The sequence below is a fragment of the Narcine bancroftii genome, chromosome 5, assembly GCF_036971445.1.
Source record: "Narcine bancroftii isolate sNarBan1 chromosome 5, sNarBan1.hap1, whole genome shotgun sequence".
Classification (NCBI taxonomy): domain Eukaryota; kingdom Metazoa; phylum Chordata; class Chondrichthyes; order Torpediniformes; family Narcinidae; genus Narcine; species Narcine bancroftii.
In genome coordinates, this window is record NC_091473.1 from 195,162,423 (window position 1) to 195,177,274 (window position 14,852).

General features: G+C 44.4%; 1 protein-coding gene across 2 annotated transcripts in view; it reads left to right on the forward strand.

Moving 5' to 3' along the window:
• The window catches only part of LOC138764512 (KH homology domain-containing protein 4-like), a 59,525-nt gene that overhangs the window by 15,257 nt on the left and 29,416 nt on the right, over positions 1-14,852 (forward strand). For both annotated transcript variants that reach the window (XM_069940571.1, XM_069940570.1), the window contains exons 4-6: positions 13,201-13,280; positions 13,843-13,895; positions 14,698-14,852. In XM_069940571.1, coding sequence (XP_069796672.1) covers positions 13,201-13,280; positions 13,843-13,895; positions 14,698-14,852 — 288 coding nt within the window. The remainder of the gene's footprint in view (positions 1-13,200; positions 13,281-13,842; positions 13,896-14,697) is intronic.

Below are 14,852 nucleotides of genomic sequence, written 5' to 3' on the forward strand. Positions count from 1 at the left end.
CATGTATCTCAGTACTACCTGTTGCATGGTTGGATGGCCAGTGACTAAACTGGCTCCCCCACCAGGCTTGCCTGGTGCAGGAGGCGGTTAGACACCCTGCAGGATGAAAAACAAGACCTCTCAAAAGGGCGGACAAACCCTCTCATAGGGTCAACGGCCTTCTAGCAAACTCATGCTTTGATGCACGGAAAAGGCGTCTCTTACATTGAAGCTTGGTTTGGCCATTCACTGTAATAGAGCTTCCCCCCACCGCAGGCCGTCTTGGACTTCACCATGCTGCTGGATCTGTGAGGGGATGTTGAGAGGGTGGGGCTGGACCTCTGCAACCCCCTACTCACTTAAAATCTATTCACACACATGCTTTTCACACTGTTCCTTTCTGAGGAGTGGGGTGTCTTCACACCCAAGTTGTGTGGTGATGGACAAGTGGCGAAGCGGTAGGCTTGACCAGCTGGGAGCTGTAGTCACAAGTCTGCATGCAGGTAGCAGGGAGAGTGGTCGCACATGGATTACAGAGTGGAAATCCACTGGGGCAGCACCCTCTGCATTTGAGCAGCCCTGTTTAGGGAGGCATTGCTCACCCTACAATAAGGGAAGGGCCTAGAAAATGTGGCTCAAACAATGTCCGCTCACACCAACCTGGCCAGTCTGCTGCGGCTGGTGGGTCATCAGTGCTAGCGTTAAGAATCACAAGCAGAATCTGATTGTTGTCTCATGCAATATGCGAACTCTATTGGACAATGCTATTTCTGATCGCCCAGAGATGGACTGCACTTGTTGCTCGTGTGCTTACGGACTACAGAGTGGACATTGCAGCTCTCCAGGCGTCTCGATTCACTGGAGAGGGTGCGGTGTATGAAAAGAGAGCGTACACAATCTGGTCATGCAGGCCTGAAGAGGGAAAAAAGAGAATCTGGTGTGTGCTTGACTATCAAGAAATAACAACCCTGCCTATTGCTGTATATGACGGAATCCAGTCCTTGCGAATACCCCTGCAAGCAAAGCACCACTTCACCATAGTCCACTTTTATGCCCCAACTCTTGACAGTGAAGTCAAGGAGGAATTTTATAGTGAGCTGACAACCACTATCAGTAACGTGGCAACTTCCGATATGTTGCTGGGAGACTTTAATGCTCGGGTTGGCAAGTCCACTGTGTGGCCTAGTGTGATTGGACACCAAGGGATCGGCAACAGTATTGGTAACGGTCTATGGCTTCTCTCAATGTGCGCAGAATTCAAACGGTGCATTACATACACAGTATTTAGATTGCCAAACAAGCTCAAATGCACATGGATGCTTCCACGATCTAAAAGCTGACATCTCATTGACTGTGTCATCACTTGATAATGAGACATCTTGGATGTTCGTATCACCAGAGTTTTGCATATGGAGCTGAGTGCTGAACTGATCGGGTCTGTGTTTATCAATCAAACCTCCATGTCGACTTACTGCTGCCAAACCACCCAAAAAGCTGAACACTACCAAATTGAAGCACTGTGAGTGTGCTGATGCCCTAAAATCCTCCATGGAGCTGTGCTCTAAGCAGACTTATTAAGCACTGGAATGCTTTCAAAGAAATGGTCTACAGTGCTATTCAGGACACCTTGGGGAAAGTCAAGCATCAAGCATCAGGGCTAGTTTGATGAGAACAACTAATCTGCATAAGACCTTCCAAGAGCTAAGGCAGTTACCCACCAAACTCTTCTTTGACACCTAAACTCAGTTCCAAAAAACGTGCCTTTTTGAGTGCAAAATCAAATTTGCAGAGGCAGCTCAGAGCTATGAAAGACCAGTGGTGGGCGAACAAGGCCAAGGAGTTACAGGCCTTCACTGACTAATAACTCAAGAAGCTTCTTTGAAGCAATTAAGGTCGTATATGGTCCATCAAAGCAAGTTACCACAACTCCTGAGCAAAGACAATACATCCATCTTCACTAAGAAGTCAGAACTCATGAAAAGATGGCAAGAACAATTCTATGAGCTGTTGAATAGACCAGGAACCATCACCGATAAAGCACCGGGCAGAGCACTCCCTCAACCCATATTGTTTGAGCTAGAAGCTCCCCCTACTCTTTTTTTCAAACTTTATTTAAAGATTTTAAAAAACCTAACATACAATCCAATAATCAAAAATTGATTTTACAAGATAAATCCCAAACCCACCCTCCCACCCCTTCAGCCAACTCCCTTAAGGGGAGCCAAAAAATATAAATGATATATATAATAAAAATATATAAATGTTGAAAACAATTAAAAGTATATCTAAATACATATATTTCAAATACGGAGACCATTTGCTAACAAAAAGGGAATAATTATGTAAATTATAAGTAATTTTTTTCCATAACAATACAAGCTTTCAATTCATTTTGCCAACATAGTATATTAATCTCTATTATTTTTCCAAGTACTTGCAACACATTTATGTGCTACTGATAACACCAAACGTACAAAAGCAATTTGAATTTTATCAAAACCTAATCCCCTCAACGAAATCAAATACCCAATAAAAAAATCGTTGGATCTAATGGTAATGTAAAGTTATACAATTTTTCCAAAACTACTTTAATTCCTTGCCAAAATGGTTGAACTTTAACATAAGTCCAAACAGCATGTAAAAAAAGTTCCAAAACATGAATCAAATCTAAAACATAAATCTGAATTACTAAACCCATATTTTTTCAGTTTCTCCAGAGTCAAATATAATTGATGTAAAAAATTATAATTAACCATTCCATATCTTACATTCATCAATTTAATTACATTGTCTCACATATCCACCCAATCATCTTCAGGAAAAATAAAAACTAAATCACTCTCCATTTAAGTTTAGATTTTTCCCAGTCCGGTTTATCCATATTATCTTGTAACAAATTATCTTTCTTTGGCTTGGCTTCGCGGACGAAGATTTATGGAGGGGGTAAAAAGTCCACGTCAGCTGCAGGCTCGTTTGTGGCTGACCAGTCCGATGCGGGACAGGCAGACACGATTGCAGCGGTTGCAAGGGAAAATTGGTTGGTTGGGGTTGGGTGTTGGGTTTTTCCTCCTTTGCCTTTTGTCAGTGAGGTGGGCTCTGCGGTCTTCTTCAAAGGAGGCTGCTGCCCGCCAAACTGTGAGGCGCCAAGATGCACGGTTTGAGGCGTTATCAGCCCACTGGCGGTGGTCAATGTGGCAGGCACCAAGAGATTTCTTTAGGCAGTCCTTGTACCTTTTCTTTGGTGCACCTCTGTCACGGTGGCCAGTGGAGAGCTCGCCATATAATACGATCTTGGGAAGGCGATGGTCCTCCATTCTGGAGACGTGACCCATCCAGCGCAGCTGGATCTTCAGCAGCGTGGACTCGATGCTGTCGACCTCTGCCATCTCGAGTACCTCGACGTTAGGGGTGTGAGCGCTCCAATGGATGTTGAGGATGGAGCGGAGACAACGCTGGTGGAAGCGTTCTAGGAGCCGTAGGTGGTGCCGGTAGAGGACCCATGATTCGGAGCCGAACAGGAGTGTGGGTATGACAACGGCTCTGTATACGCTTATCTTTGTGAGGTTTTTCAGTTGGTTGTTTTTCCAGACTCTTTTGTGTAGTCTTCCAAAGGCGCTATTTGCCTTGGCGAGTCTGTTGTCTATCTCATTGTCGATCCTTGCATCTGATGAAATGGTGCAGCCGAGATAGGTAAACTGGTTGACCGTTTTGAGTTTTGTGTGCCCGATGGAGATGTGGGGGGGCTGGTAGTCATGGTGGGGAGCTGGCTGATGGAGGACCTCAGTTTTCTTCAGGCTGACTTCCAGGCCAAACATTTTGGCAGTTTCCGCAAAGCAGGAACAAATTATACATAACCGAAATATAACCCTTCTTTGGTACAAAGGAAATCAAAGACTCAAATCTCGACAAAGTGGGTAAATTAATCTCTCTACCATAATTATCTTTTACCAAAGCTCTAAGTTGGTAATGCACAAACAAATAATTTACAGATATATCAAATCTTTCTCTCCATTGATTAAAAGAAAGAAATTGTCCCTCTTCAAAACAATCCTGTATTGTCTTTATACCCTTAAAATCCCAACTCTTTAAATAATTATTAAACACTAAAAAAGGAATAAGCTGATTATTATACAATGGAGTTAAAATTGATAATTTATCTTTTGGTCCCAAAACCCTATTCTTTAAAATCCAGACCTTTAACAAATGTTTCAATACCGGCATATTATATTCCTGTAGCAAATTCAAATTCCAACGAAATATAAATTCATTTACTTTAACCTCAGAAATACACGCCATTTGCACCTTAGCCCAGCTAGAAGGATAATCTAAATCCATCAATCTGCTAATAACTAGGCCACTTCATAATAATTTTGAAAACGTGGTAACTGAAGTCCACCTAACGCATATTTCCACATACGTTTATACAATGCCATTCGAGCTAATTTACTTTTCCATTAAAAACTCCCGCACAACCTTATTTAAATCCTGAAAAAAAATTCTGAAAGTAAACAAGATATTTGGACTGAAATAAATATTGAATTCGGGGAAAATATTAATTTTAATACAATTGACCCTTCTTCCAATCAAAGTTAATGGAAGATCTTTCCACTTAATCAAATCTGCTTCAATCCGTTTTAATATAGGCACATAATTTAACTGATAATTAACATCTACAAACACACCTAAATATTTAATTTTATTTGTCCATTTTAATTTTGTAATAATTTTAAATTCTGCATAATATTCTATTCCAATTGGTAAAATTTTGCTTTTATTTCAATTAATTTTATATCCTGACAATTCTCCAAATTTCTACACTCTTGTGCTTCAACGACCGTCAAATATATCAATACATCATCTGCAAATAAATTAATCTTATATTCTTCATTCATAGCTTTCATCCCTCTAATTTCATCATTGGTTCAATAGCCAATGCAAATAAGACAGGTGGCAATGGGCAGCCCTGCCAAGTTGAATGAGTCAACCTAAACGGTAAAGAAATCTGACCATTTGTCACCACCCTAGCATTCGGGTTCGTATATAAAGCTTTAACCCAACCAATAAAAAAAGGGCCGAATTTAAACTTTTCAACACCTTAAATAAAAATTCCCACTCAACCCTATCAAAGGCCTTTTCTGCATCTAGTGCAACTACCATAAGATGGTTAGGCTGCTTTCGGTATGCATTGATCAAAATAATTAATTGAAGAATATTATCAGATGCATTTCTATTCTTAATAAAACCTGTTTGATCAGTATGTATCAACTTAGATAAGTACGTAGCAAGTCTATTAGCTAGTACCTTGGCTATAATTTACATTTAATAAAGAAATAGGTCTATATGAAGACACTTTTAATGGATCTATTTTTGGAATAACAGTTATTAAAGCATTTGAACGAGATTTCAGCAACTTCTGTTCTTCAGTAACTTGTTTTAACACATCTCCAAATACACTAGATAAATCATTAAAAAATTTATAAAATTCCACTGGAAATCCATCGTCCCTTGGGGACTTTCCATTTGGCATTTCCTGTATAGCTTCCTTAATTTCAAATTCCAATTCTTGGATATCTTTCTCATCTAATACTGGTAACCTCAATTTAGATTAATAAGATTCAATAGAACCATTATCCCACTTCCCCTCAGAAGTATATAATTTTTGATAAAATGAATAAAACTGGTCATTAATTTCCTGAGGCTTATAGGTAATTATTGAATTCTTTTTAACGGCATTAATAGTCCGAGATGCCCGTTCTGCTTTCATTTGCCAAGCAAGTACCTTATGAACTCTTTCTCCCAACTCATAATAACATTGTTTAGTTTGATTAATTAAACGCTCAAACTGATAAGTTTGTAAAGTATAATAATGTAATTTCAATTTCGCTAATGCGGCTTTTTTGTCTTCAGTCATATCCTTCTGAAAGTCTTTCTCTACTCAGCAATCTAATTTTCCAACATTAAACTTTCTGCCATAAATTGTTTCTTAACTTTTGTAGAATAACTAATAACCTGTCCCCTCAAATAAGCTTTTAATGTGTCCCATACTACAAAATGACTATCCACAGAATTAATATTCTCAAGTCAAAAATAAAGAGATATGCTCTTTAACAAAGTAACAAACTCTTTTTTTTTTCAATAACATTGCATTAAACCTCCATCAATATGACGAACGTACCACTTCTGAACTTTCACAAGAAAAAAATAATAATGAATGGTCAGATAGAATTCTACTTTTATATTCAACTTGCAATACTCTCCTGTAGGTGTGCTGATACCAAAAAAAATCAATCCTAGAAAACAAATCATGTCGTGATGAATAAAAAGAAAATCTTTCTCTGTAGGATTAACCTTTCTCCAAATATCTACCAGATTTAAATCTTCATCAACACTTTGATCTGTATTGGTGTCTTTGATTTCCTTATACTCTGCGGGTTTCTATCCAATAAAGGTTCTGAAACACAATTAAAATCTCCCCCAACTAAAATATTTTCATTAGCTTGAGTTAACAATAAAAAAAGCTTCTGAAATCACTCATCATCTACATTAGCTGCATAAAGATTAAGCAAAATCCACGATTCAGCAAAGATTTTACAATTCACCCGTAAATTCAAATGATAAATTTTTATGAATCAAAATCGCCACCCCTCTTGCCTTAGAATTAAAAGAAGAGAAAAACATATGTCCAACCCAATCTCTTTTCAATTTCAAATGGTCCGTTTTGGTCAAATGTGTTGTAAGAAGGCAATAACAATTTTCATTTTTTTAATATAAGCTAATACCCTCTTTCACTCAATTGGATTATTTAATCCCTGAACATTAAAAGTTGCAAAATTCAAAGTAGACATTTTTACTTATTACTAATATATTTACACTCTATAAAATAATGCTCCCCTTTATAATCCTTCAAAAGCACCAAAAAAACCAGAAAACCCACCCCTCAATAAACACAAAAATTAAAAATTAAAAAAAACCCAAAAATAAAAAACACCCAAAAGGTAGTAACACCCTAAAAATCTGGGTGTGGAAAACCCACTAGTGGTAGATGACAGTCAAAGCTTTCCGTGTCATCCATCCCCTAGCCAGATACATATTCATTATGTAATTAAAAACAATCAAATATAGTAAATATATTCAACCTAATGATTCCAAGTCATAGTATCCATTTGAAAGGCAATCCCTTCCAAAACAGTGAACACTTAGTCCAATCCAGATTCCATAGCCATTTTTTGAGGTCTACCTTCTATAAGTACAGGCTCCTCCTCCTGGGCAAATTCCAATAAGGTAATTTCCTCTTCACCTTCAGACACCATAGGTCCTTTGACTGTATGGCTGTGGGTCTGGACACCTGACACCGGCACCCCGGCCTTGTCGGTGGGCCGGTGCTCGAGCTCCCCCGCAGCCCATACTTTTTTCAAAAGGTCCCGGATCCGGGATGCTCCGCGCATGCCTGGCAGAACCACCGGACGAGCAGGGGTGTCCTCCGATGCTACACTGCGCGTCCCCGGGCCACCCAGCAATGTCGCGGGCTCATGGGCCCCTTTGTTAGTCGTGCACGCAGGTCAGCTACGACCGAAATCACCGAAGAGCTGGCATCATCTTGCAACTGCAGGATCGGCGCAGAAGTCAAACTTGAATGGGCAGGAATCCTCTGGGGTTTGGAGACTCCCAACAATGACTGCGTGGAATCAGCTTGCAGGAAGGCCTCAGATCGTCTATACTTTTATATGGTAATTTCTTCTGAAGTTGAGTTTTAGATTACTTCACATTAGTAGCCATGATTAATCACTGTTATTCAAAAAACTATAAATACTATTTTTATCCACTTTTATACTTTTTAAAGTCGGATATTTAATAATCCAGCTGGTGAAAGGTGGAACACACGTCTTTCTTCTACGCCATCTTGCCACCCCCCTCCCCCCGCTCTCCCTACTCTTCACGAGGTCATCAAAGCCATCTAACAGCTAAAACCAACAAAGCACCAGGGCCTGACAGTATTGCAGCCGATATCTACCAGAATGGTGGTTACACACTGACATCATGCCTGTGTCAGCTGTTCACCAAGTTGTGGGGAGCTGCAGAACTACTGCAAGACTTCAAAGACACGTCAATCATGACCATCTACAAGAACAAGGGAGACCAGAGAGATCGGAACCATTATCATGGTGCATCTCTTCTGTTGGTTGCACGAAGATCATCCTTATATGTTTGGTGTCCAACATCAATGACAACTGTTACGAGTCCAAAGGACCCCAAAACCCAGCAGCAATAGATATTCACCACGACAAATGGTTATTTAAACAAAAGTTATTTTTAATTAACTTTAAACTTGAAAATAGAATCCAACTTTAACTTTTCTCTACTAACTTAATAACCCACATTAACCCCCTTCTAATTCTAAATGATGTGGGTGTAAATTTAAGAAAAGTTCTTTGGTTCACAGTTCAATCTCACTTCTCCATCCAGTTTCTCTGGATGCAGGCAATCCTTATACTGTGCACAGAATTTAACATGTATAAAGTTCACCAGGCTTTGGTGCTCAAAAGGTACATGTTTACCGGTCAGGAAGGTTCTTGTAGGGTTTGCAGAGAGATTTTTTGTTCCAGGATTTCAACAACAGAGGTACCATGATTAGTCACCTCAATGTCTCGCTGATGAAACTTGCCTCATCAGGGTTCTCCAGATGATAACCTCTTCCTTTGTGTTCCACTTATTCCAAGAGAAACATCAGACAGATAGCACTTCCAGCCACTCTGGAGCTTTCTGTTTCCAACAAGCTTCTCCTGGCTTGCACTGTTTAGCTGCTTTCAGCGATACACACACTAGCTGAAAGAGCTTGTCTTCTCTCTCTCCAACTGCCAACTGCTAGAAAGCCCATGTGACTCTCTCACTTGTAAAAACCCTCACCTTCAGCAAATCACAGGAGTTCTTCTTGGTCAAACTGTTGTCTTAGGTAAACAAAACCCAGGAGTGACCTTTCTGTGAACACTTTGTAGAAAGGTCAGAAGCCTTGTAGTTATTCAGCCTGTCTCCAATTCAAAGAATTGTCTTCATTTCATGACATCATTTCAATTAGCACCTACTTGTGAAATATTTATAGCATTCTCCATAGCCTCTGCAATGTTACTGAATATGAATTTTACAGTATTTCAAATAAAATCTGTTTTAAAATGTGTGTATGTATGTAACCTACTCTAATCTTACCAAATTCTCCCAATATTTATCTCTTACACAACATCCTTCCAGAAAGCTAGTGTGGATATGATCTCACTGAAGCTGCTCCAAGAGACGTATTGAGCAGCAGAGAAGTGTCTGTCATATTTATTGACCTAACCAAAGCGTTTGACACTTGGTAGAGACAGCCTGTGGAAACTTACCAAATTTCGGTTACCCTCCACCCCACCGCTCCCACACTTAACCAACATCATCTGTCAGGTCTCATCAATATGTATGGTGAATTTTCAGACCCATTTTCAGTGTAAAACAGGATTGTGTTTTGGCTCCTACTCTGGACTATTCTTCACTGCTGCTCTTCAGGTTGCCACATCAGAGCTGAAGTTAGGGGTCTTCCAGCAGTGATGGCGGGCTCCTCAACCTCGCAAGGCTCAGAGCAAAAATAAAAGTCAGGGACATTGTGGTGCACAAGCTACAGTTTGTTGATGACTGTGCACTGGTTGCCCATTCTCGTAGACTTAAAGGAGATCAGCAGTCACTTTTGCCAGTGCTGCCAAAAGCTACAGATTGACAATCAGCCTGAAAAAGATGTAAGTCTTGTACCAACTGGCCCCTGACTCAAGCTACAAAGAACCAGCTGTCCTCAATGTTGCCAACAAGTTTTGCTACTTGGACAGCACAATAACATTCTCAGCTTCTCTAGATGTAGAGATTAAGTCAGAAAACAGAAAGGCCTGCTTTGCCTTTTTTCATCTGAGGGATTGGGTTAGTCACAGAACATCAGGTTGGCCACCAAGTGAAAGGTGTACAGGGCCGTTGTCATATCAGCCTTGCCATATGGATGTGAGACGTGGTGCCCATATCAGAGTCATTTAGGTCAGCTTGACCAACTACACCAGCGTCACCTACATTGTCTGATGAAGATCACCTGGTGAGACAAGGTGTCGTTTGGGTTCGTTGGGTCCCACAGGTTAAGAACTGGACCAAAGTTGAGGTACAAAGCACACATTTATTTCGGGGATGCAAACAGAGTCCTAGGCAAACCTATATACACACACACACACACAGTGTGCAAGGGGTAAATGTACACCAGATAACAAGGGAGGAACCGACAAGAGACGAGGAAATTACATGAACACACACATTCAACAGTCAGGATCAAGGTGATACTACGTGCCCCCACCCCTTGACTGGTACGGACTCAGCTCTTACTACTGAACCTCAGGACTCACCCCATCCTAGTGTGAAAGGTGCTACTTACATGCCATGAGGAGTCCAAAGAGGCAGAAGAAAGAGGCACATGGCCCTTTATAGTTCTGCAGGCAATACTGGGAGCCCAATCATTCGGGGCAGGCTGGGCTCCGTTGGTTGCTGTGGCCAATGGCTCGAAGCCAAGTGCAGCGACCAGGCGAAATGATTCACCTGGGCCAAATGGGTGAAGGTCAGGGCTGAGTCCGGGCAGGCTGTCTGGGCCAATCACAAGGTGATTTAGGTGGACCAATCGCAAGGCTCACTTTGATGGCTTGGGCTGAGTCTGACCTTGATTGGCAGGTAGTTTGTCCTCCGAACAGGAGCGCAGCAGCACCACCAGGTGATGGACTCTGCCTGTCCATTACACAAGGTCTCCAATACCAAGCCGGAATGCCAGCAATCTCAACCTTGGTGACGTGAGCTCAACTGCGCTGGGCAGAATGTGTTGTCAAAACGCCTGACGGGAGACTGGCCAAGGACATCTTGTACGGCCAACTGTCCAGTGTTTCCCAAAAACGACTAGTGACTACGGGACAAGGACGTTCTGCACAGGAGCCTCAAGAAGGCCGATATTACCCTATCGACACGGGAGGATCTGGCTAAAGATCGCTCACAGTGGAGAGATGCCTTCGGAAAAGACGTGGACACTGCTGAGAACCAGCTCAGAGGCAACAGAGGAAAGGCACAGGGAGCACCACAACAGAGCTTCTGCCCTTACTGTCCCTCCAGTATTTGGCAAGCAGAGCCTGTCGAGGATCAGCCTGTTCAGCCACTCCAGGATGCATGTATCAAACCCCACAAAATGGCTGAAAGGAGCTGTCATCACCCTACGGAATGGACGGCCAGAAATTCCTACAAAAACAATGAAGCCCAACCTCGTAATCCTTTATTTTTCTTTCATCCATGTGCCTGTCTGAGTCTCTTAAATGCCCCTATTGTTCTAGCCTCCACCACCATCCCCGACAATGCATTCCAGGCACCCATAACTCTCTGTATAAAAAAGAACTTTGCCTTAAACTTTTCTCCCTTCACGTTGTACCCATGTCCTCTGGTGATTGCTTCTCCTGCCCTATCCTTTCATAATCTTGTAGACCTCTGTCAAGTTTCTCAACCTTCTTCGCTCCAAAGAGAAAAGTCCCAGCTCCACTAACCTTGCCTAATAAGACATATTTTCCAATCCAGGGACCATCTTGGTAAGTTTCCTCCACACCCTCTCCTTAGCTTCCACATCCTTCCTACAATGAGGTGACCAGAACTGAAGAAGGTACTCTTTAATCTTTTCAAATATCTTTGTTACATAAAGAGTGCTACGTGACTTGCTGAGTATCTCCAGCACCTTTGTACGTTGAACTGCAATCACAGCGTCACCAGACTTTCTTGTTTAACTTGTTGCAGCTTCCCAGTAAATTAACAGATTAAATCTAAAAGCACCAGTTGTTATAGTTGCCTAGCAAAGCAGGTGGGATATCAGCGCTGATCTTGTGTGTCTGTGTGTGTGCACTTGTCTGTGCATGTGTGTGTCTGTGCGTGCATGTGCGAGTTGACAGCGTTAACTGGTGGTCTCGTGATCCTGCAAGGTTGAATTGAGAGAATTTACCAGCAGTTGCTCTGGACCCTTCTGTGTTGCAATGTCTCCTTAACCATTTGGACTCCGAACATTCCATCATTTTTAACATATCATTACACACACACAAACTCTCTCTCTCTCTCACACACGCACCCTCTCATGAGCTCATGCACCCTCTCATGAGCTCATGCACCCTTTCTCTCTCTCTCTCTCTCTCTCACACACACACACACAGACACACACACACACACACACACACACACACACACACACACACACACCCGACACGACCCTTGCTCAACTCCTGTGTATCCCGTCATGTTCCATGTTGCGAATTACTGGTATCATTACTTCATAAGAACCCTACCCATCGAGCATGACCCTCACTCATCTCTCGTTCTATTTATAAGCCCTTCCTAATAGCCATATATTGATACCCATCCTGTGTCACCTCGCTTTCAGTCAGCCCGGCGGTAGTTCAATGGCTGTTGTTGCTACCCATAATCCTCCACACAGCTGAAACTACAGTGCCAACGCAGGGGAACCAAGAAGGAGTACAGCAGTAAGGGGGGGCGGATGAGAGATGACAGCGCAACTTGGACAGGCGAAGGGAGAGTGATGGCACCGTAACTTGGACAGGCGAGGCGGTGGGAGGGAGAGATGGCAGCGCGACTCGGGCAGGCGAAAGGAGAGTGATGTCAGTGTAACTTGGGCAGTCGAGGCGGTGGGAGGGAGAGATGGCAGCGTGACTCGGGCAGGCGAAGGGAGAGTGACGACAGCGTGACTTGGACAGGCGAGGTGGTGGGAGGGAGAGATGGCATTGCGACTCGGGCAGGCGAGGGGTTAAAGGGACCAAAATTAAAATGATTCCAAAATCTGGAAGATTCTGAACAATGGCACGTGTCTAGTCCTGATGATCCTGGATAAAAGGTTAAGCGCCTGTACTATATACACACCCCAGACTATGACCATGGGTAAACTACAGTATGAACACCAGTGCGAACCAGCTGGTGGTTGGGTATAAAACCAGTCCCTGAAAACAGGTGCACAGGGTCCAAAGTGTTAAAGGACATCAGCTGTCCAGTTGTTCGTCCCCATGCACCTCATGGTCATGCTGGCTGATTGCTGCTACCTCCTGGTCCTGTTGGTTGGGTTCTGGGGCTGAGAGGGTTGGTGCTGGTATTCAGGGAAGGGAGGAAATGCTGACCTGTCGCTCTCTCCCTCCCTTGCAGGTGAGTCGCCTGTCGGGAGCTGCTGTGTCCACTCGTGGGAGGTTCATGACCCCAGAGGAGAAGGCGCAGGCCACCCCAGGGTACGTGTGGTGCAGTGTGACCCCTGTTTCTCTTGGATCCTCTCTGACCCAGGACTGTCCTAGAGACCCAAGCTCAGCAAGGTTTCAGGAGGCATCATTGTTTTGGCAGCCCCCCACCCCCCACCATTAGCAGAGGAAGGGGACGGGTCTGTCAGATGGGTGTTGGGGATGTGGGGTGTTGAGGGAACAGGACTGTCAGACAGGTGACGGGGTGGGGTGGTGGGTAATGAGGGGATAGGACTGTCTGACGGGCTTTGGGAGGTGGGGGGTTGAGGGGACGGGACTGTCAGATGGCTGTCGGGAGGGTGGGGGCAGGACTGTCAGAGGGACATGCCATTTCTAGTCGAGGTGTCACCTCAGAGCTTGGTGACCCAATCTGGGGGTGTTGAGGGCTGCCTTAAGTTGGATCGAGGTTGGGGTGGATGGGTGAGGAGGGAGGGAGATGGCCAGTGCAGGATTGGTTGTGAGGGTGGGTGGTGTTGGGGGTAGATGCCCTAAGCAGCATCGTAGGGAACTGGCCTTTGTGCCGGTAGCTCAGTGTACTGTTTGCTCCCTTCCCCAGCGACCGAGCCCTTTGCCTCCACATTCAAGGCCAGACACGAGATGTCGTGGACAGTGAGTACCTGGTCCTCCAAGGTCCTGAGGTGGGGGGGGTCCTGAAGGGTGTTAGGGCTTGGGGGAGTAGTGAGGGGGTAAGTGGGGATGGTGAAGTGGGGAGGAAGGGCTGGGGGTTGGGTTTGGTGAGGGGCGGGCGTAGGGTGAGGGTGTTAAGGGATGGGGGTGTGGGGCCGTGGGGGGTGGGATTGGTGAGGTTGAGGAGTGGGGTCTGTGAAGTGGGATGTTTTTTGAGGTGGGAGAACTAGTGGGGGTGATGAGTAGGTGGCGTTGAGGGGTTGGGGTGAGGGTTGAGGATGTGGTGGGGGTGAGGGCGGGAGGGTGTTGGGGTGAGGGGTGGTGAGGGTTGGGGATATGGAGGGGGTAAGGGTGGGATAGTGAGGGGTAGGGGTGGGGAAGATTGGGGATGTGGAGGGGGTGAGGGGTGGGTGGTGGTGGTGAGGGGTAGGGGTTGGTGAGGATTGGGGATGTGGACGGTGAGGGTGGGGTGGTGGTGGTGAGGGGTGGAGAGGGTTGAGTATGGGGGTGAGGGGTTGGTGCTGGGCTGGAGGATGAAGAAAGCGGCCCTGATGCAGTGTGTGTGGCTCCGCTGATACTGTCCTCCTACAGTAACTGGGCTGGGAGAACAACCCTGGCTTCTAGTTGTGGCCGAGTGTTCACTGCGCAGCCTGACAGCCCCGCACCAGATACCAGCAGGTCTTCACTGCTGCCTCCCGCTGCGGGTGGATGACTGGGGGGTACCTGGACTCTTGCATGGGGATCTTGGTTGTTTGTACATCGGGTGTCCCTACTCGTACCCCAGAGGCTGTCAACAGGATCAAAGAGATCATCGCCAATGGAGTCGTCAAGGTGCCGCAGTCTTCTGCCTCGACGTTCAGTGATGCCATGGTGACCGTGTACCATCATCCAGCTCCTGCCGCACAGCCGCCTCCCGCTGCAAGCAAGTCACAAGCTGGG